Here is a 21511-nt window from a genome sequence, read left to right as displayed (position 1 = left end):
TTTCCTCTTGTTTTTCCTCGGCATGCCACAAAACAGTGCTAGTTATTATCTTTGTGCCAATCACCTGCCTTTAACCTTCAAAGACCAGCCCCTCAATTCCAAACCTCATTCATATTCTGTCCATCATCGCCTGGAAGGTCATCAAAACCATTATCCTCTACAAGGCAGTCGTCTTCCAACCCGTACTCCGCTTTTAAGGGTTCACGCCATTCCTGCATTTCCTGTTAGAAATTCATCTTAAGGGACACTGCAGACTATTGTAGGGTTGTTCCTATAGGTTTCCATGAGGGTTCTTGCGACACACAACCGTTTCTCATGGGTCAACAGCTTGATTAACCTTCTAAAAGTCACAGTAGAGTCCATCAATGCGGAACAATTCTTTGCATAACCATTAAAACAGGGTCCTTTCAAATATTAATAAATAATTCAACCAGATGTATTGTTGATACTCACCACTTTGTGGGTGTTCAATGACCCCAAGGTGATCTGTCTCAGTGATGAAGACAATATTATACATACATCATTTGGTTCTATATTACAATATAATAAATAATATTTTATTAGAATATATGCACACACACACACACACACACACACACATCATTTATTTTATGTTTACTTTACATTTTAATGTAATATTATAATTATGTGCATGCACACATGTACATTATTTAGACTATCTATAAATAAATATATATATATATATATATATAAATATATATATACACACATATATATAGTTGATGATAAAATTAAATATATTTTGTACATAAATAATTTTTATGTTTCTTATCAAAAGTATATATAAATTATATATACTTGAATATAAAGTATAATATAAAATTGTATTTATAAAATTATTTTAAGTCAATATAATGTATAATATGTTAGGTAAACAATTGTTTAACTACTGAAATTAAATACATTATATTAAAACAAATATATTAAAATTACATATTAAATATATAATAAATATATTAAAATAATATAGATAGATAGATAGATAGATAGATAGATAGATAGATAGATAGATAGATAGATAGATAGATAGATAGATAGATAGATAGATAGATAGATAGATAGATAGATAGATTGATTGATGTTTATATATATGGGAAAACGCTGGATTTCAATATTATTTATCATATTTTAATTTAATAACATATAGATAAACATTTAACTGAACTATACATCAAGCTTGCTCTGAAATCATCATGTGACTGATTGGATTAAAATATGAGATATGCCTGTTTGTGTAACCTGCATTCTGACACACCACACACACACACGCGCACACACACACACACACACACATACTGTACGTACACACACAAAAATCTCTGCACATCTCCCTTCACGGATGGCTAGCTGCTCATAAATCTCACCAAGAAGAATTAGCAGGAACAATTTAAGCAGAGAGGGGTTTTATTTTATCATTTGTCAGACCCCCCCCCCTTCATTCATCCACACTGCCTGTACAGACCCCCGCAGTGATAAATTTGCCTGTCACCTCAGCTGGGCGGCTGGAATATGAGCATGTGTAATAATGTAAAAATAATTACCCCAGGGAGAGGCTAGACTAACCCTTCCGGAATCTTTCGGCGGGCCTCGGTTTTTTTTTATCGGACGGGAAGGGGAGTAAGGGTTCGTTTGAATGACACCAGTTACCTGCTGGATTGCAAGAATCGGTCAGTCAGGAGTGGAAGGTCTGTCTATTTTGTGTCCAGGTGTCTTTTATCACATGTGACAGGCCAAATCCTTTTTTTTTTTTTTTTTATTTATTCCGCACACCCACACGTCTTCTCATTGTCTCTGTCGCTGTATCAATAGACTGAAGGTGTTTCAGTTGCTGGAATTAAAGCCCCAGCAGTGTCACCCGTTTCTCCCTGCAGGAAGTGAAGTTCTGCTGATTGATTTAAAGATTCTATTCCAGATCCCATGGGTCTCCTATCTAATCAAAGAGGACGTCCAATTGCATTTTTTTATAGTGATACCTTGTCTTTAGCTATATAACACCCTAGAGATCAGAGATAAGAGCTTTCCTCGGATCTGAATTAAGATAGACATTATTGGGAATACTATGAGGTCTGTGTATAAAATGCATTATAAAGCTATTCACAATGCCTTATTCTTTTCAATTTAAGCCTATATTATATATCATATCATATATCATATATTATATTATATGACTTGTTTACAATAATTATAAGCTGTTTTGTTGCATTATGAATGCATTAAGGATACCTTTTACTGTATTTTCTATATAGTAAAAAAGTACAGTCTAGCATGTCTCAAAAAGTTACTGATATTTTAATCCATTTTAACATATAATAATAATAAAAGAAGAATTTTATAAACATATATTATAATAATTATAAGCTGTAATGTAAATATTTTATAAATATATTTTGTAAATATGTCATATTTTTATATTAAAAATATTAATGTAAATTTTTTTTATTTTATTGAACAAATTCTGTCTTATTTTGGAACATTGTATGTTAACAGAATTCAATGCAGTGAACAGGTGGTTCACTTCGTAACTCTTACTGTATTGTATATTTTGTATTATGTATTGACCAGTCAACATCCAGGACCGTAATATAATGCATTATATATACATGCTTCATAGGAAGTTTTATTGAAATCTTCTGTACGTTTAAGTGGGTTTTTACTGTGAAGGTGCTCTACATGCATCAGAACACTTGATCTGTCTTCTGCAGTGAATGACTAAAGTTCCCGGAGAGATGATGGGAGAATGTGTTCATTTGTTACAGTCTTTGTTTATTGCATTAATTAGACGATAGCAAATGAAGCCGCGTCTGTTTCTGCAGCTCCTCATTGGCTGCTGCCAAATTGCTCGTACTGAGCAATTACGCTTAATCGATCACAGAATAAATGATTCATGGAAGATGAATAGGTGGCATATTGGTTAGGCCTTGAACTCATGGAAACTGATGATCATGCTTTAATTCTCTTATACTTTTTTTTTCTTAATTAATCTTTTACTTTATCTTTTATCTACCACTTTACATGTTTTTTCTTTCTTTCTTAACCTCTCAATTCCTTAATTTTCTTCTGCCATTTCTCTTTTCTTTTCTTTTTTCTCCTTTCCTTTCATTGCATATGTATTGCATATATTTAAAATGATATAATATATACATAAAATCAAAAAGTCATGTGTAACATTACCCACTTTTCTTTCCTAGCTGCATTCTTTCTTCTGTCCTTTTTTTCAAGGCACTTTTTTCCTTCCTTCCCTTCCTTTCTTTCAGATCTATATGTTTATATGAACATGTTTGTGAGTATATTAGATTTTCATTGTGCTCAAAGTAAGCGCCAGCATCTTCCACCCAATGTAAATCTGAAAAGTAAATGCATGTTTCAGCATGCCTTAAGCGTAATTTAATGTGCAGGCCTTTAGTTGGGTCTCTCTCTCTCTCCCGGTTCTGTCTTTCTGGAGGGCGTGTAGGCCTGTAAAGCCCGGCTGATTTATGAAGTAGGATTGGGATTAATATTGCTCACTCGACTTGTTTACGACGATCCTCACAGACGCGCTGCGAGGTTGTATTTCACAGTTGCTCGCGTGTCTAGGAGCGTGGCAGGGAAAAATGGAGCCAAATCAAATCTCTTTGGTCTCAAGGCCACGGTGCGCTCTCGCTGTCTGAGGAGAGGGATTCAGGGCTGGGTGTCAGGGCTGGGATGAGGCCCCTGGCCCCGCTCCCGGTGATTTGCAGGGCAGAAATATGCCCGCTAAAACGATATTTCTCAATCTAATCATCTCGCACTGGAGAAGATGAATGCAAGGACAGAGCCGCCGTTACCACAGTCAACATCATCATCACCCACACTTACAAATGATCCCTGTGAGGACTGGCTGGAACACTATGCATGTGTGTGTGGTTGTTCACCTGAGAAATCAAAGTCAGACTCATGAAACATCCATTTTTCTCTGGTGAGCTCAATTTACCAGCTCTACAGTTTGAAGGAAATTGCATTCCCTATAGTAAAACTTTACTGTGTAGGCTATTTTAACATTTTTGGTTACACTTTATTTTACAGTACCTGTACTTAGAGTGTACTTATCCAAGAAAGTACTGGGTAGTATAAGGTACAGTAACTACATGGGCATTTGTATATATTAATGAATAAGTAACTATATATATAAAACATATTTTTTTTCTTGGGCTTCCTGTTACTTATCAGAATTTGATTTAATTGTGAAATATAAGACTATGATATTATTGGTTAATATTCCCTGCCCACATAAAATGTCAGATATGAAGGAAATTCAGAAGAAAGGTTGTTTCAGAGTTGGAGAAATTGAAGTAAGCCCATTTCTGCCTTGGAGGGGAAAAATGTAATATATATTTATTATTATTTATTTTTTTTATAAATTTATTTTATATTTTATATAAAAAAATTAAGTATAAAAAAAAGAAAATAAGAAGTCATACATAAAGTCACAGTTATGAGACAAAGTCGCAATTACTTTTTTCTTACTTTGGAGCAGATACGGACTTCTATATGATGAAACATGATAAAATATGTTTTTCCTTTAAATATTAAATATTAAAAAATATATATATTACATTCATTATTTTAAAGAAATAGTCATTTTTCTAGTTATATAGCTAAAAATGACTATTTCTCTAAAATAATGAATGTAATATATATATATATATATATATATTTTAATTCAGTATAAAAAATAAATAAGAAATGCAGTCATACAGAAAGTCACAATTATGAGAAATAAAATTGCAAATACTTCCATTCTCTTACTCTGGAACAGAGTAATTAAACGTATTTAATGAAACATGAAAGAACACAATTTTTCCTTTAAAGTAACATATCAAGGTGGAAAATCATTTAAAACAATAAATACAAATATTATTTTTTTTTTTATTTAATTTTACATTTTTCAATTATTTATTTATGTATGTATTTATTTATTTATTTTTAATAATTAAAAGAAAATGCAGTCATACATAGTCACAGTTATGAGAAATAAAGTCGCAGTTACTTCATTTTTCTTACTTTGGGGTAGAAACAGGCTTCCATAATATATTTTGATAAAACATGAACAAAAAAAATCCTTTAAAATAACATGCACATTTATTTCAAAGACAGGAACATTTATTTTAAATAAATTGTTATTGTTTTTAAATATGGAAGGAGGAAAAAAACACTTGAAAAACAGATTGAGAGAAATAAAAGTAACTCATAAAGATCACCTGAGGGCCAAACAAAACAAAAACATCAAGTAGAGAGGACCTGACTGTAAACAAGTAGGAAAGAGCATTTCGGTGGAGGTGAGGAGGTTGCAGGATTGTTTTTCAGAGAGAAAAAAGCAGAGGTGGAGGGGAAGGTATGAGTAGTTCTCAACGTATTACCCTATAAGAAGTCAACGTGTCTGAGGAGGAGCTATCAATTTGAATGACTCGTCCCCCCGAGGGCCTGTTTTGGCATTCAGCTGCCACATCAGGGGGCTCTTAGTCTGTCAGGACCCCCACCGCCTCAGCCGGAGACCCTCCATTCGGGCTCTGCTGGCTCTTATTATAACCTGTGGCTTAGCGAGCGATGGGCTGCTACACTGCCATTACCGGTATATTGCCCCCGGTTTCAAAAAACCACACACTGTTCCCCGAGCCTGGGGGAGACGAGCCACCTCAGGGCAAATGTACTTGCACAGAGAGCGGGAGTGAGAGGAGACGAGAGAGAAAGTCACGGTGAAATAGAGAAAGAAAAGAGACAAAGACGACTGGGGTGTGTTGATGCACATCTGTGCTTGAGTCTTTGGATGAGCATGTTTGTGTCACAGACTGAACACCAGGCAAACAAGGTCAGTTGAATAGGAGATATCACAATGCTCAACATGGCAGCTCTCAGAGAAGCCTTGAAGTTACGTATAAGTTACAAAGGAATATTATAGGTTAAATATGCATGTACAGAAATGCACTTACAGTGGTAGATAATGCGGCAAGTATGGTACACTTATTTTGTTGTTGTTATTATTATTAATACAAACTGCAAGTCAAAAATGTATTTACCTTTTTAAAAAATATTGCTGGTTAAACAGAAATAGCACTGTGTGAATGTTTATTAGCTAAGCCATTTAAAAACAAAATTGTGTATTTTTTTAACTTGCCAAAATGGATCATAGACATTTTTGTTTGTTTGTTTGTCATTTTGTTTATTTATGTGTATAATAATAATAATAATTATTATTATTATTATTATTATTATTATACTTAAATGACTGAATTATAATTCAAATCTAATTAAAAATAAAAAAATATATTGTTGTTTGTTTTGTTTTGTTTTGTTTATTTATTTGTACACAACTAATAATAATAATAATAATTTATTATTGTTGTTATTATTATATTTTATTATGTATTATTTTATTATTTATTTATTTTTGGGAAAATATAAGGGTGAGTAAATTACTGAATTTGAATTGCAATATATTTCAGAAATACTTTTTAATCAATATTCATTCATTCATTTATGCACTTATTTATCTATTTCTTTTTTCTTTGTACATTTATAATAACAATAATCATTAACATAATCCTTTGTTAAAATAATAATAATAATTATTATTATTATTATTATTATACTTAAATGACTGAATTATAATTCAAATCTAATTAAAAATAAAAATAAAATATTGTTGTTTGTTTTGTTTTGTTTTGTTTATTTATTTGTACACAACTAATAATAATAATAATAATAATTTATTATTGTTGTTGTTATTATTATATTTTATTATGTATTATTTTATTATTTATTTATTTTTGGGAAAATATAAGGGTGAGTAAATTACTGAATTTGAATTGCAATATATTTCAGAAATACTTTTTAATCAATATTCATTCATTCATTTATGCACTTATTTATCTATTTCTTTTTTCTTTGTACATTTATAATAACAATAATCATTAACATAATCCTTTGTTAAAATAATAATAATAATTATTATTATTATTATACAATAATGTGTGGACTCACTTGCTTTTAAAAATGTCTTTTGGTTTATGCTCATGTCTTTGTGTTCTTTCAAAATCTTCTGTTTGTACTGGCATTGCTCCATCTCCACGACCATGACCACAAATTGCTCCTCTAACAATGATGAAAGGCGAAATACAGAGATGTGGGCCAAAAAATGAAGGAGTCCTTGAGCGCTTCATTCATCCAACTCTCCACTCGTTCTCCATTCCACTATTGTTATATTCCCAGCCTTCCTCAACCAATGGCTCTTTATTTCCATCTGCGCTCATTCTGAATAGAAAAAAACAGCAATTTTTATAGTGGGAGTGTGGCTTTAGCAGCACAAATGAAGGGATGGGGGTAAAAACACAAGTTCTCCTCAGCATCTGTTGCCCATGGCAACAAGCATCAGCGAGGTGATTGCACAGTAAAGTGGTGGTAATGGCCCACAGCACTCACCCGTGACAGCTTAAAGCCTTAATGATGCCTTTATGCCACACACACCCTTGGGAAGACACACAAAACCTGGTAAATGAAACTCTTGTGTGTGAGCTTGTACACACGCACGGTTGGCAGATGTGGAGGAGTGTGCTGTAAAACATAGAGTTCGGTGAGCTAAAGATGGTGTATTATAGTGAGGGTGATCTGTTAATTCAGGGTGTGTGTCGGCATGTACAGAAAGGAGTTCACTTTGTTTGTTTTCTTACACAGAAACAATGAAAAATGCTGTCTTTGTTTAAAATCCTAAAGCTTTCTGAGAATTTCCAGATTTAAATGAGTGTGTATTATAATTGTTCTTTATTTATTTTATTCAGATGTTGAGTGAGCCCTGCTATACTACTAGTGTTTTATCAAATAAGAATAGATGTTACATCAGAAAATGTGGAAAATCCTAGAAAAATAAGCATTTGCTGTTGAAAAGAGATGCCATAAGAATGTCATGCACAATGTCTTTATTTGGACTCCCTGCAGATTCCTGTCATGCGTTTAAGCAATTATTATTTTTCAATCATGTTGGAAAATCTTAGATTGAGACAGACAGACAAAGGCCAGACTCATTATATAAGAGCTTCATCTTTGCATTCGATTTAAATGTAATGTCATGAAATTTATAGTCAACGTTTTGTTCTGCTTTATTTTAAAGTTTAGTTCAAATGTATTCTTGGTCGGTTTTTATTATTTTGCTATACTTTACTGAGCCTATACAAATTTATCTAATTATTAATTTTTTTTTATACAAATATTTATAAAATCACATTTGTGCCCCTGCAAAATTAGTTGGTAATTTAAGAGATACTTTGGGTTAATTATTATTATTATTATTATTATTGCATTATTGTTGTTGTTGTGTAAATTGTATTACATAAATTATATAAATTTATATAATAATTTCACACTGACTCAGACACCAACATTTCATAATTCCATAATAATCTGAACATTAAGTATAATAATAATAATAATTATTATTATTTATTTTTAGTCTGTATTTTTTGTATAAATGTATTCTTGTAATTATGTAATAATAATGATAATAACTTTTTTCTTCTTTACATCTTTAAATGAAATTAGATTTTACCTTCAGTCCATTATATTATTTATAAAAAATAAATTAAAAAAAGAATGAAAGAACAGCCTGGAAAAGTCATGCAAGTTGTAATTTATTAATTTTTATTTTAATAAATTTTAGCATAAAAACAATTTCTGTACTGAATATAGATATAAATATTCCATGTGCTGCTGTTCCATGTAAAGCTTATGTATAAAACTTTCATACACTCGCAAATTCTTCTTTTGAGTCAAACCAGTTCACAATTATTAAATTAATCTGTCTGTCGCAGTCAAATCCATATCCAATAATCACAAATGAGTTGGAAAGTTATGGAAATTCATTGCTCAAACTGTGGAAACTCAGAATATAGAGAATCAAGTCTCAAATGCATGTTTTGTCTTCCCGCAGTCGTCCTGGTCTGCTGAATGCCAGTGATTCGGGATACCCCTGGCTCGCTGACTCCTGGCCGGCCACCAGTCTGCCTGTGAACAGCGGTTCTGGAGGACCCAACGACCTCAACAACTTCGGCCGTGGAGGTAAATCGAGTAAATGGAGAAATTGGTTGTAGTCAAGTGATAAAAGCAAGTTCTCTACATCAGTTGAAAAAAAAATGTCCTCTTTCACTTTTATATTTCTGGGCAATGATTCATTCAGGATGTCCTACTGTTGTCCATAAGATAAACACCTGTGTGCATATTGCATCGGCCATTTTTGGACACACATTTATTTATCAAGCACTGTGACAGACTATCGCCACCCGCATCCTGCTGTCATGCTGAAACTAATGGCTGTGGTTCTGACCCACTGTCAGACAGAGGAAGGGCCGATAGCGGAGGAGAGGGGGTGGTGGGGGAGCAGTGAGTCGTGAAGGACAGCCGCAGCTTGAGTGGTGCAGATGCAGCTGCTGTATATCATTTTCTCTTCAGTACACACATATACACACACATGTAGAGATACAGCATTATTTCCTCCTTCACAAGTGCAAAGGAAAAATGCAAATGAAATATAGTAGCAGTGAGTCAAGGGGAAAGGATGAAAAGAAACTAAAGGCCTGTTCACACCAAAATTATTGCATATTCACAAAACGATCAGTATGATTCAGTATGATTAATTATTTATTTTACATATGTAATATATGAATGAAAATAAGTTAAAGAAATTATATAATAATCTGTTTATTATCTCATATATATATATATACATAAATTATTTCACACTGACTCATATACCGAAATTTTATAATTCTATAATTATATGAGCATTATTTAAGACTAATAATTATCATTATTATTGTTAAGTATATTGATTTTTGTAATTTGTTTGTTATTATTATTATTATTATTATACTTAATGCTCAGATAATTATGGAATTATGACATTTTGGTATATGAGGTGGTATGAAATAAAAGCAACAATTATTATTCTAAATTTAATAATTATTATTTTAAATAATGCATTTATTATTATTCATGTAGTCATATAATTGTATAATTTCTATAATAATTGTTGTTTTTGTTGTTGTTATTTCACACTGCCTCAGATACCAAACTGTCAGTATTCCATAATTATTTGAGTATTATTTATGTGTGTGAATGTGTTTTAGACATTTTTGGAGTATTCAAAAATGTACCTAGAATATGATTGTCTGAAAATAAATAATAAATACATTTTGAAATAAAATCAGATACTTCAGACTTGATGAGGAGTTTGTAGAAAAAAAAATTGCTTAATTGCATTGCAATATTTTGTTTCGATTTCTGGCAAAACTGACATCACTTCTGCACTTCCCCCCAAACTTCTTCTTTTCTAATACCATATTAACCTCAGAATCTTGTTTTATTCCCTTCCTTCCATCTTCTTGTTCCACACAGACATGATGCCCAGTGCCCAGGCCGATAAGACGGGCACCATGCTTTCAGACGGAGCCATTTACAGCAGCATTGACTTCACCACCAAAGGTGGATTCGGCAGTCCAAGCCCCGCCTCCCAGGCCACGCCCTACGCCACCACCCAGATCCTCCATTCCAACAGCATTCATGAGCTGGCCGTCGATCTGCCCGAGGCCCAGTGGAAGACCTCCCTACAGGCCAAGCAGGAAATGGCCAACCTGGGCTACTCATTGCCAGACAAGAACTCCTGCAACAACAGTGAGTCAGGCTGAAGGGCCACGGGTCTCTGTGTGTGCGTGTGCGTGTGCGTGTGTGTGCGAGTGAGTGCATGCATGTGTGTGTGTGTGTGTGTGAGCCTGTTTGTGCGTTTTTCGCATCCAAAATCTTTTGAAACAAAGCCAGTTGCTCTATTTCTGGATATTGCCTGAGATTGTATCAGTGTTAATTTGATCATCATTGTAGTAATGTTGCATTTTTCTGACATTCAGGAACAATAAGAATGTGTATCATTGACCCATAACAAAATCCATGACCCTTGAATGTGTTTCCGACCAACCGCATTTATTATTTAAATTTTCTTTGGGCTAAAAGAATGTAACATCAATAACCAAGATTTATTCTATTTTGAAAAGCTTTTAGACAAATGCACTCTGCTTTTTTTAAGCAAAAAAAGTACTACTATCCATATTAATGAACTTATTCTCCACAGTTGAACAGAATGATAAATTGAGATGTTCCTTTAACGCAATTAAAAACCATTTCCGCTTTCATTTGGACTTGAATAAACCTCTAACTATGAAATTACTGTAAATCACAAGTATAAATGTTTCCGTGAACTGGTTAACTTGCCAACAAATAGAATTAATTCCAGGAAAATTAGCACTAATGTATGTTGTTAACCTCTGAATGAGACACTTTCCAAAGAAACTAGACAAATTGAGAGATTTTAAAGCAATTAGGGCTCTGTTCCAGAGCCTAGTGAGCTGCCATGTTGTCTGCTACCTAAATATGCAACATCCTAACCAAAATAAAGAAATAAATACAGAAATAAATGAATGCAGAAAGAAAGAAATCATCGTAAGTGAATAATGTAGAACACTTTATCAAGGCAGCAACTTGTATATATTATATTATATTATATTACTTTATATTATATTATATAAATTTTATAGAATTGTATATAAACTCTCCAATATACATTATTGAACAACCTATGCTAATAATGCCTTCACTCGCTTGGTTTGAGAACAAATCGAAAAATATTAAAAGTCATTGTTAGATTAGAAAGAATAGTAATGTTAAATAGGAGTTGTGTGTGAGATCAATGCTTTGCTTGTTGCTCTAACTGCACGCCCTTGCATGCGCTTGTGCCATCTTGCCCGCCACCTGATGCCACTTTTTTGCCCTTCGCCTCCACTAGCACTCCTTTTCATTCCTGACTACCGATTGGCTGACGGATTGTCTAATAGAATGCCACACAACCAATCACAGGATTTCAGCACCACCAGCTCCCACAACAGCTCAGATCGGAGCAACAGTCTGTCAGGTTGGTATTTCACCGGTCCAGGGGTCAGCAGCCCACCCGCATCTTTCCTTCAGTCTACCCCTCTCCCCTTTCACCTCCACTAACCGTGGCGCACACGCCGTGACTCCTGCTCTATATTGTAAATAGTATGGGTTTGTTTAGTAACTGTGTTCCTCATAGCTGTCGTGTCAACTGGATCTGCAGCCATCGTGTGATAGCCTGGATAGGAAAGTCCTGTTTTTATAAAAAAAAATTAAAAGCCAATTTATATAAACCAGCAGGTTTCTAGTAGTAAGATAGATATTAGGCGATTCAGAGCATTGAGCTTTCATAATGATGTTTTGATTCCATAAATGCATTCTTTAACTCTCTGATGCTGCTCGCATGGCAATATTTATGGTACTAAATTATATTTATGGAATAGTTATGATACATTTACTCCCTGTTAACCACTTTTTAAGCATATAACTCAAAATAAAATGTCCAACTTAAACTGTTGTTAATCTTAAATGCTTTTTTTAAGTTTAAACTCTTTAAAGAAGACACTTGGCAGATTATTGCTGAAGTGAAAAAGTAAAAAAACAAAAAGTAAAACGAAAAATTGTATGAGAAATGAAAACTATTTTTACATTTTATATGAAATATATGTTTTTCACTCTAAAACTGTGTGTAAATCAAAGCCATAAATTTACACAAGTTGTGTTCCAAATTTGAGATTGATATCTCAAAAAAATGAGGTTTAATTTTGATTGACCGCAGTACCAAATGATTCCACTAGATGAAATTTGCTTTCCGTTCATTTCCAGTGCTGGCATTTTTGGCCGTGAACAGTACAAGTGTGATTTCTTTCAGGACCATTAAATCATGCCCAAAAGTTTTCACATAGCAATGCCAAAACCTTTACCAAAATTCGGGAAAAAAAAATAAAGTACATTTTTCCAGTCAAAAATGACTGAACAGCACCAGAGGGTTAAAAGGCAAGTTTAAAATCAAGAGGTTCTGGTCTTCTCCTTTCACATTTTGGTTCCTCACAACACTGTTCACATGTGAAGGGGAAATGGAGCATGACACGATCCACTCAACCTTTATCTTCTGGCTCCATTTGACCTGTTGCACACGCTGTAATTCCAGCAAAGCATCTTTTTGACATTGACATTATCCTTGTGTTAACAATGCCAGTATGTTTTTGATTTAAGCATAGGTTTGTTTTGTCATTGGTTACTGTTGCAACTTAAAAGAAAACACTCGGACATGCACACATGCACTCGAGCAGCTTGATTTGAGCCGATTCCTCCCTTTAATGGTTACAAGCACAAATAAAATTCATGTACTGAAAATTACAATGTCATTTATAGGATGCAGAGACGGCCCCCATCCTCTCGTCTCGCTGTCCATGTGGCTCTTTCTCCTCTCTAATCAAGTTTCATGCCAGTGCTTTAACTGTGCAATAATCCAACGCAGCCTCAGACATTAGATGGGAAGCTCTCCAAGCATCTGGCTCAAGTGTTTCATGGGCTACAATTAGGACTCCAAGGGTAGATTTAGGTCAAACATCTCAACCTCTTCAGGCAGGGATTGTTTAGAAGATCGAGATCAGTTGACCAAATCAAATCAATCTGATCTGGTTTAACCTTTGTACAGCATTTTAAGGGCTGTAATGATATGAGATATCGCATGTGTGCTCTATATGTAGCAAACTCATTAACATGAAAACTGCTGTCATGTTTTTTTATTCAGCATTCAAATGATACAAATTTTGGAAATATGCCATTTAAATGTCAAAATACATTAAAACAAGTAATTATGTCAAATATTACAATTTAATTATATATGTAGAGAGAGAGAATTAAATTTAATATACTGTATATAGAAGAAACATGTCTTATTATCATTGTTAAAAACAGTTGTATTTCTTTTTTTCCATCTCAAGCTAGTTTTGCAAAGAAATAAATTCACTTACTGTATTGTAAATAAATGACAGTGATTACATTTGAAGTATGCATTGTTGAAGACAAAAAATCTGTATTATAATTTGATTGTTTCTAAGCAAACATACTGTATATACTTTTTGTTTGCTGTGAGTCACTTTGGCCTACTGTTCCAAATAATTCTGAAATAATTGTACTTTCAGTATTGATTCCATGCAGTGAATCTTTTCCACACAAAAACTATGAATCTGTTCAGTGCTTGATATTATTTTTTGACAAATCAGCGTTTCACTTTATATCCGAGATCATGTCACTTTAATTTAAAGGTGTTTAAAGAGAGTGAAAACATTAAAATGTATTTCACCCATTTGTTTGCTGTTTTGCACATGTTTTGAGCCAAAATTCACAGCCTTGCTTTGAAAAACGAAAAAACTGTCTTTTCCTTATCAGAAACACATGCATTCCCTGTAATACAAAAGCCCGTAAAGTCTTTGTACTGCCCCATTAAAAGCTAATAATTTTCAAATACTGTTATTATTTATTTTCCCCACCGTAACATGCAATTAGATCATAATTCATTGTACAAGATAGAACAGGTCAGAGTTGAGCAAGTTCTCATTGATGTGTTAACGGTGTGAAACTTTATAAGTTATGAAACACAGCCAAGTTCCTTTGCCTCTTCGCCGGCCTGCTTTGGCCTAATTCAGAAAACGACCTCATGTTTGTCAGTCGAGTCTCTGCCGTCCCACGGCGCCGTTCCTCTCTGTTTTCCTCACATTTCTTATGTTGGTAATTTCAGGAGCTGCCCGACTCCTCAGCAGAGACTCGTTTACATTATTTATGCCCTCTACTCGACAAACAGAGGGAGAAAGAAAGGAGGAAAGAGAGAGGAAGTGAGGGAGTGATTGAGTGATCACGCCATCTCTCCATTTATTGGCTGACGCCACGCGTCACCCAGAGGAACGATTAGGAAACCCAATTACTTCTCCCCACTCCAGCCACTTCTGCCTCTAGCCTGTTGTTATTTTTTTATTACTACTATACTTTATTCATCTTCGTTTGACACTTCCATCCCTCCGCAAGACTCCTAATGCCTCCCGCTCTCCCTCGGCCGTCGGAACAATAGCGCACCGTCAGCGAGAAGTTCTGGTGATGAGAACGCTCTCTAATAGGCCGGCTGCCGAGAGTATCATAAACGTCAGCCATCGTATGACAAATATGCCTTAAACTGTGCATAGCTACAGTACTCATTCTCTTGTGCTCATTCTTTCACACTTGTTTTTGCTTTTCTTAAAGGAACAGTGCAACCAAAAAATAATATTTTGAAAACACTCACTCTCACTCTCTCTCTCTTTATTTTTTATTACTGGTTGCTCTCTAGGTATTGTACGATGAATTTAAACAGAGGTTTTCAAGCAAAGGACAAAAAAACATCATAAAGTGGTCCATATGACTATATTTCAAGTATATATACTATACTTCTGAAGCCATACGATAACTTTTTATGTGGAACACGCATTTATTCAACAATCAGTTTCTTTAGTATTTATATACTATCATAGTATATATTAATAGTTTGAATTACATTTTATTTTTTAATTTTTTTCAGTTTTCAATTTAATTTTGGTTTGTTTTAGTGTTTTCATGTTCTTTTGTCATTTTATTTTTTTATTTATACTTATAATTTTAGGTAACAATAACAACACTTATTATATACTCAAGAGCCAAATCAGTCTGTTTTGTGACCAATTCATTTAGACACGGTTTTGTGAACTTGATCAACCATTAATCAATTTATCGAACCAGTTCACATATGCTGGCCTGAACTGGGTTTTTGAACTGAAAACACCAGTTGTTTGAAAAGATTCAAAAGAATGCGTCTCATGAACTTTCCCTAATGCACAAAGAAGAACTAGTTATTTTTGCCAGCAAATTACTTACATTTGGAACTGTTTTTAACACAAACTAATCGTAAAATACTATAAAATCTAAAATTACTAGTCATGGGGACCACTTTTATGTTGAATTTGCATATTTTTTAAAGCGTGACAGCCTCAGTCTTTAATTCAACTCATTGACCAGTACAGTTCTTCAAATTTCTTTATTTGGTTTTCACGGAAGAAAGAAAATCATATGGTTTTGGAACATCATTTTCATTTTTGGGTGGAATGGTCTTTTAAGAGCCAGGGAAGATAGTCTATTCATAGCCCTTGAATATGATTCAACATGGCTTTTATAAAGAGTTTTTTGGATTTAATGTATAGCCCTGTCAGAGTCCTGGCATCATATTAAATAACATGAGGTTTGAAGCCGCAGGGTTGCCTGAATCGGAACATTTTGAGGCGGCAGGGACGATTAGAGGCCATTGGCAGACAGAGTCAGATGATGACAGATAGGATCCCATACAGCACAAGTGCTGCCAGTGAAGGTTTTCCCCCCTGTTTGCATTTGGCCATGTGTCTGACTCCCATCAGCCTCAGCTATTTTATGCCTGGCTTGAAACGCGGGAGGATCTGGCAACATGCGGCAATGCACTGGTCATATCGAGTTTGCCAGCGGCGGCATTAATAATTTACAGTAATGAATCCTGCCACCTCTGCATGCAGTCTGTGGAGGACACACATCACGTCCTCGTCCCAAATGTCTTAATCTGGCATTGATGGCCATTACATTTAGATGGTTTTGTTAATTAGATTGTGACAGAAGGGTGATTAATTACTATCCTTCGTACTAGTTCTTGGGCAAGTGCATAATTTGCCAAATCCTTTGTCCAGGGAGATTGTGGATGCATAATATTCAAGTTCAAAAGGCTTTTTTCTTTCTATCTTTGACACATTCTGTTACTTTCCTAATACTTTTTCTTAGAGTGAAGAAAATGAAGTGCATATTCTTAGAATAGAATTGTAAACAAATATTCCAGCAAGTTGCATGAATAGCAATCGTAGTTAAAAGGAGGTCAAAGGTTTCTTCAGTAATTTTTTTTAGTCTTCAGTCTTTGAGCCATTGACATGCTGCAAGCTGTTTCTTTCACCACGCAGCCTTGAGATTGCTTTTATGGCCGTTTTGGCTTGGGAACATTTTGAAAGCAGTTGTGTCCAGAGGAGTTGTACATTCTAACATACAAGCATTTGCATTTGACAGTGGCACTGCAAGAGCCTTCACTTAGCATAGATAATTTCAAGCACATGTCATGGGGGGAATAAATCAATTTTATTTTTAAGGTGAAAACATGGAAATTGTCTAATCATGTGACATCATTCTGCATTCAAGCTCTAACAAGTATCCCCAACTTTTGCTATTGTAGGTGGGAAAGGTGGAAAGAAGAAGAAGACCAAAGCAAACGCCAAGCCCACCAAGATGAATGGCTCCAACTGGGCTAATGTTCCACTCCCTCCCCCTCCTGTCCACCCTCTTCCAGGCACAGAGATGGACTACTATGCCTCAGAGCACCATGACGGAGGAGGGTAGGGTTCAGAGAAACTCATTCAACTCTACTCAGTACAAGTAGTAGTGACAATCTACACTGCAAATTCAGTGGTCATATCTATAATATCTAGAAATTATGATCCATGTAATTAAGCATTGGATTTTTCCCATCAAGTGATAAAAATGGTGGTTTAAAATAAAACCGTCCGTGATGTTCGTAAGAAATTGTTCAAAGTCTTGTTCTTGCTAGCTAATATATTATATCTGCTAATGGTATTTATTTGTTCCTTTGAGAGTTAATCAGACCACTAGCACTAAATTATTTATTTATTGTCCATTATAAATAGACAATATGTAATATTAAAACCCTCTTTGACAAGCTGTTCATGCTCAGCAACTTTTAATGTGCTTTCGCCTTCGATGGCATTCCACTCGTCTGACATCAGCGTCGCCCCATCTGTATAGTTAAAAGAAAACATGAGGGTGGTGATACAAATTAAATATCCTGCTGGAGAGGTGTGCTTGCCTTTCAACCCTGTTAATTTCCATCTCGGAGAGTCATTGGGCTTAATAGGCTCTCTGGCAAATGAGTAGTCTTCTACGCTGTAAATCTCGACACTGTCTTTAATGGCTTCAGATTAAAACGGTTATGTCCTACGGGATGTGCACTGACAAATTCCTCTAATGAACGCTGGCTTTATGAAATGTATTATTTCAGCATGTATAAGTACAGTTCTGGGAAATTTTAAAAAATGCAGCCGTTCTGCCAGATCAGCCTGTATTAAAGAACCAGTAAAGCTTCAAAATCCATCAAGATTTTTTGCATTTAACCCAAGATTTACACCATTACCACTATGTTGCTAAACATGGGTCTCACTATATCCATAACTGTTAGCTAGACTAACATTTCTAAAAAATAAAAATAAATAAAAATAAGATTCATTTTTCTCATACCTAACACACACGTATTGGTGGTGTGCCACAGGGACCTGTCTGTGGTCAATTTTCATTTTGTTTCAATGCTCATTTGTTCCAGATATGATAGTGATGGTTGGGGCCCACCCTTGCCAGTGCAGACATACCTCCATCAGGGTTTAGAGGATGAGTTGGAGGAAGAGGAAGAACGGGTGCCCACTCCTCCTATAAGGGGCGTGGCCTCCTCCCCTGCAGCAGTTTCCTTTGGCAAACAGTCCACAGCCACACTGAGCCCATCCCCACGTGAAGAAATACAGCCCATGCTCCAAACCCACCTAGATGAGCTAACCCGCGCTTACCAGTTGGACATGGCTAAACAGACTTGGTAAGAACTCATTACACTAAAATGTAGATAATATAGGTGAATTTGATTTTAAAAATGTTGTTTAATATACTAGGGTATAATGCAACACTCACATTCCAAGATTGCTTTTTGGCCCTTTGTAGTAAAAGGTTTGGGCACTAGAGACACTAAATGCAATTGTGAAATATAAAAATGACTATTTAACATTGAAGATTCAAAGTTTTTTTTTTCTTTTACTTGAGTGTGTATTGTGAAAAGCGCTATACAAATAAATTTGAATTGAATTGAATTAACTGGCTTCCTTTTTACCAGCAGAAACTGAATTAAACTGAATTTTATCAAATCTGTTTTTATTGGACCGCATTTGTTAGTCATTTTCAATAAAAGCATAATTTAAATGAAAAAAGTGAATGTAGCTGAATTAAATATGTAAAAAACTGATAGTCACCCCCCCCCAGACTGTGTAACTTATAAAGCCCCCATGCTATATATATATCCAAGATAAGCCGACTTCTGCTTATTACAGTCGGCACTGTGAAGGGAACGGCCTCCACTTGTCAGGAGGAAGATGTCATGTTACCACCATAATGACTATGTTGCTCATAGAACATTTGTGACTACTGGGAAGAGCCCATAATTATATCCAAATCCTGGCACAGACCGCATCAAAGCAGCAGCAGCACTGCACAAACACAGACCGATACACATATATATAGACACACAGTAAGGCTGTCATAGAATCTAGCTGTCTAGTGGGTGACAGCCACAGCAAAGACATGCCTGTGGTGGTTGCCATTGTATCCTCTTCAAGCTGCAATTAGTAGGTCATTGTGTTAGCATGCAGACCACGGTGCTGCTGAATTAGCCGAATTTTTCCAATTCATCAGAGTGATGAAAAGAATGTTCTAGGAATACCAAATTTCGCCTGACAGACAGCACACGCCACGCATTTCTCTTTTGTCTAGGCTTGTCGCTCATTGACACCCTTTGTCTCCCGCTGACAACCCTTGAAGCTCTTGCCTGGTTATGCAAAAAAAGCGTGGAATGTTCATGTTTGACTTCTTGAATTCTCTGTAGGCACATGCAGGGTGGGCCTTACGTGCCCCTGGCCCCCACGCCGCCTGTGGGTTACATCTCCAGCACCCTAGTGTCCGATATTGAGACAGACCTTCCTGACGAAGACGACGATGAGGAGGAGGACGAAGGATATGAGATGTCGCCACCAATTAGGGGCATCGAAAACACGCCAGGCTCCAGCATGGACAACCTAGACAGCTCTGTTACGGGTAAGCGTGCATTTTTTTATTAATTTCTCACTTTTCCTTTGAAAGAACATTCTGAAGTTCTTCGAAAAAAGCATAAAGTGCTAAACCTATCTAAACCTTTGAACTATTCAGTTTGGTGCATAGTTAGATGTCCGGTGCAGATTGCGTTCTTTCAATGAAGGGGTGGTCATGTCATTTGCTCATTATCTCATCTGTCATCCTCATAATCTGGGATTTCTATCTCTCTTAAATCATTTCAGGACTCAGTTTGAACCCAGCATGGACAGTAGAGACAAAAATCGATATAATGTTTTATTTAAAAAGTTAATTAAAATGCAGTCCATTTGGTCAGAGACACCAAACAATATGATCTACCCACATATCAAATTACAGTTCAACAGCATGTGCAGCATAAAGTTAAGACAATAAAACAGAGGTACTGATAATCTAAAAGCAGCATATTTCAGTCCAGCGGGCACTTTGAGATTGTACTGCTGATGTTTATATGGAAACCGGTCATGGTTTATTCACATGTGTACCGCTTGTGGTGGCTTTGTTTGCCCTAGCATGGTAAAATACTTTTTGCTCCGTATAAATAAAAATAAAATTTATTTTTATTTATACGTTTTTACTATTATTATTAAAACTAGTACTTTGTTTGGCAACAACGTGACAGTAAAGACATTATAATGTTACAAAATATTTCTTTTTCAAATAAAAGCTCTCACGTGTGTGGTGGGTGCTTGTTGTTTATTCCCATCTCACCTGAAAATGGGCTTACTGAAATCCAGTTTGTTCAGGCATTTGGGGATAAACTCTAATAACCGTTATGAGGAGAAACAGAATAAAAGACTAAAAGCAAGGCCGCAAGGAGGGGGGGGGGGCTGAAATATATAAAACTGTTCAAAAATCAAGAACGTTTTTACTATTATTATTAAAACTAGTACTTTGTTTAGCAACAACGTGACAGTAAAGACATTATAATGTTACAAAATATTTCTTTTTCAAATAAAAGCTGACACTGAAGACTGAAAATTCAGCTTTGTCATCACAGGAATAAATTATATTTTAAAACATTTAAAAATAGAAAACAGTTATTTGAAATTGTAGTAATATTTCACAATATTACTGTTTTTACTGTATTTTTATATTATTAGTAGTAGTATTATTGTTCTTGTTATATTGCTATATTTTTCTATATATGAAGAAGTAGCAAAATGATTTTACTCAAGCACAGCCTTCACGGCCTCCATTTTCCCATGAAGATTTTGAATAAATCTCACGTTCATGGCTCCATTTCCCCATTGAAGACAGGAGGCACCATTTCCATTTTACAACTTATTGAAAGGGTTTTATGGGCCGTCTGTCATAGGGGACACGTGAAGGGAATGACATTGCAGGGTTAGAAACTAAAAGTCCTCTGTTCTCAAATTTACCACAGGATTGAGGAAAAGTGGGCCAGTGGTGTTCCTCTAATCAGGCAGAGATGTATGCATTATCATTGCACTTGAATGCATTATCATGGGTGCATAGATAGACAGACAGGTAGACAGGTAGACAGGTAGACAGATAGATAGATAGATAGATAGATAGATAGATAGATAGATAGATAGATAGATAGATAGATAGATAGATAGATAGATAGATAAAC

General features: G+C 35.0%; 1 protein-coding gene across 1 annotated transcript in view; it reads left to right on the top strand.

Moving 5' to 3' along the window:
- Positions 1-21511, top strand: part of LOC107559184 (roundabout homolog 2-like) — a 187103-nt gene that overhangs the window by 156745 nt on the left and 8847 nt on the right. The window contains 7 exon segments of the mRNA XM_016242940.1: positions 5408-5446; positions 8957-9084; positions 10420-10695; positions 11858-11983; positions 17195-17354; positions 18353-18616; positions 19673-19881. Of these exon segments, the coding sequence (XP_016098426.1) occupies positions 5408-5446; positions 8957-9084; positions 10420-10695; positions 11858-11983; positions 17195-17354; positions 18353-18616; positions 19673-19881 (1202 nt within the window).

The sequence above is a fragment of the Sinocyclocheilus grahami genome, unplaced genomic scaffold (assembly GCF_001515645.1).
Source record: "Sinocyclocheilus grahami isolate Dianchi unplaced genomic scaffold, SAMN03320097.WGS_v1.1 scaffold677.1, whole genome shotgun sequence".
NCBI classification, from domain to species: Eukaryota; Metazoa; Chordata; class Actinopteri; order Cypriniformes; family Cyprinidae; genus Sinocyclocheilus; species Sinocyclocheilus grahami.
Note: the sequence above shows the minus strand (reverse complement) of the source record. Positions and strands in the feature narration are given on the sequence as shown.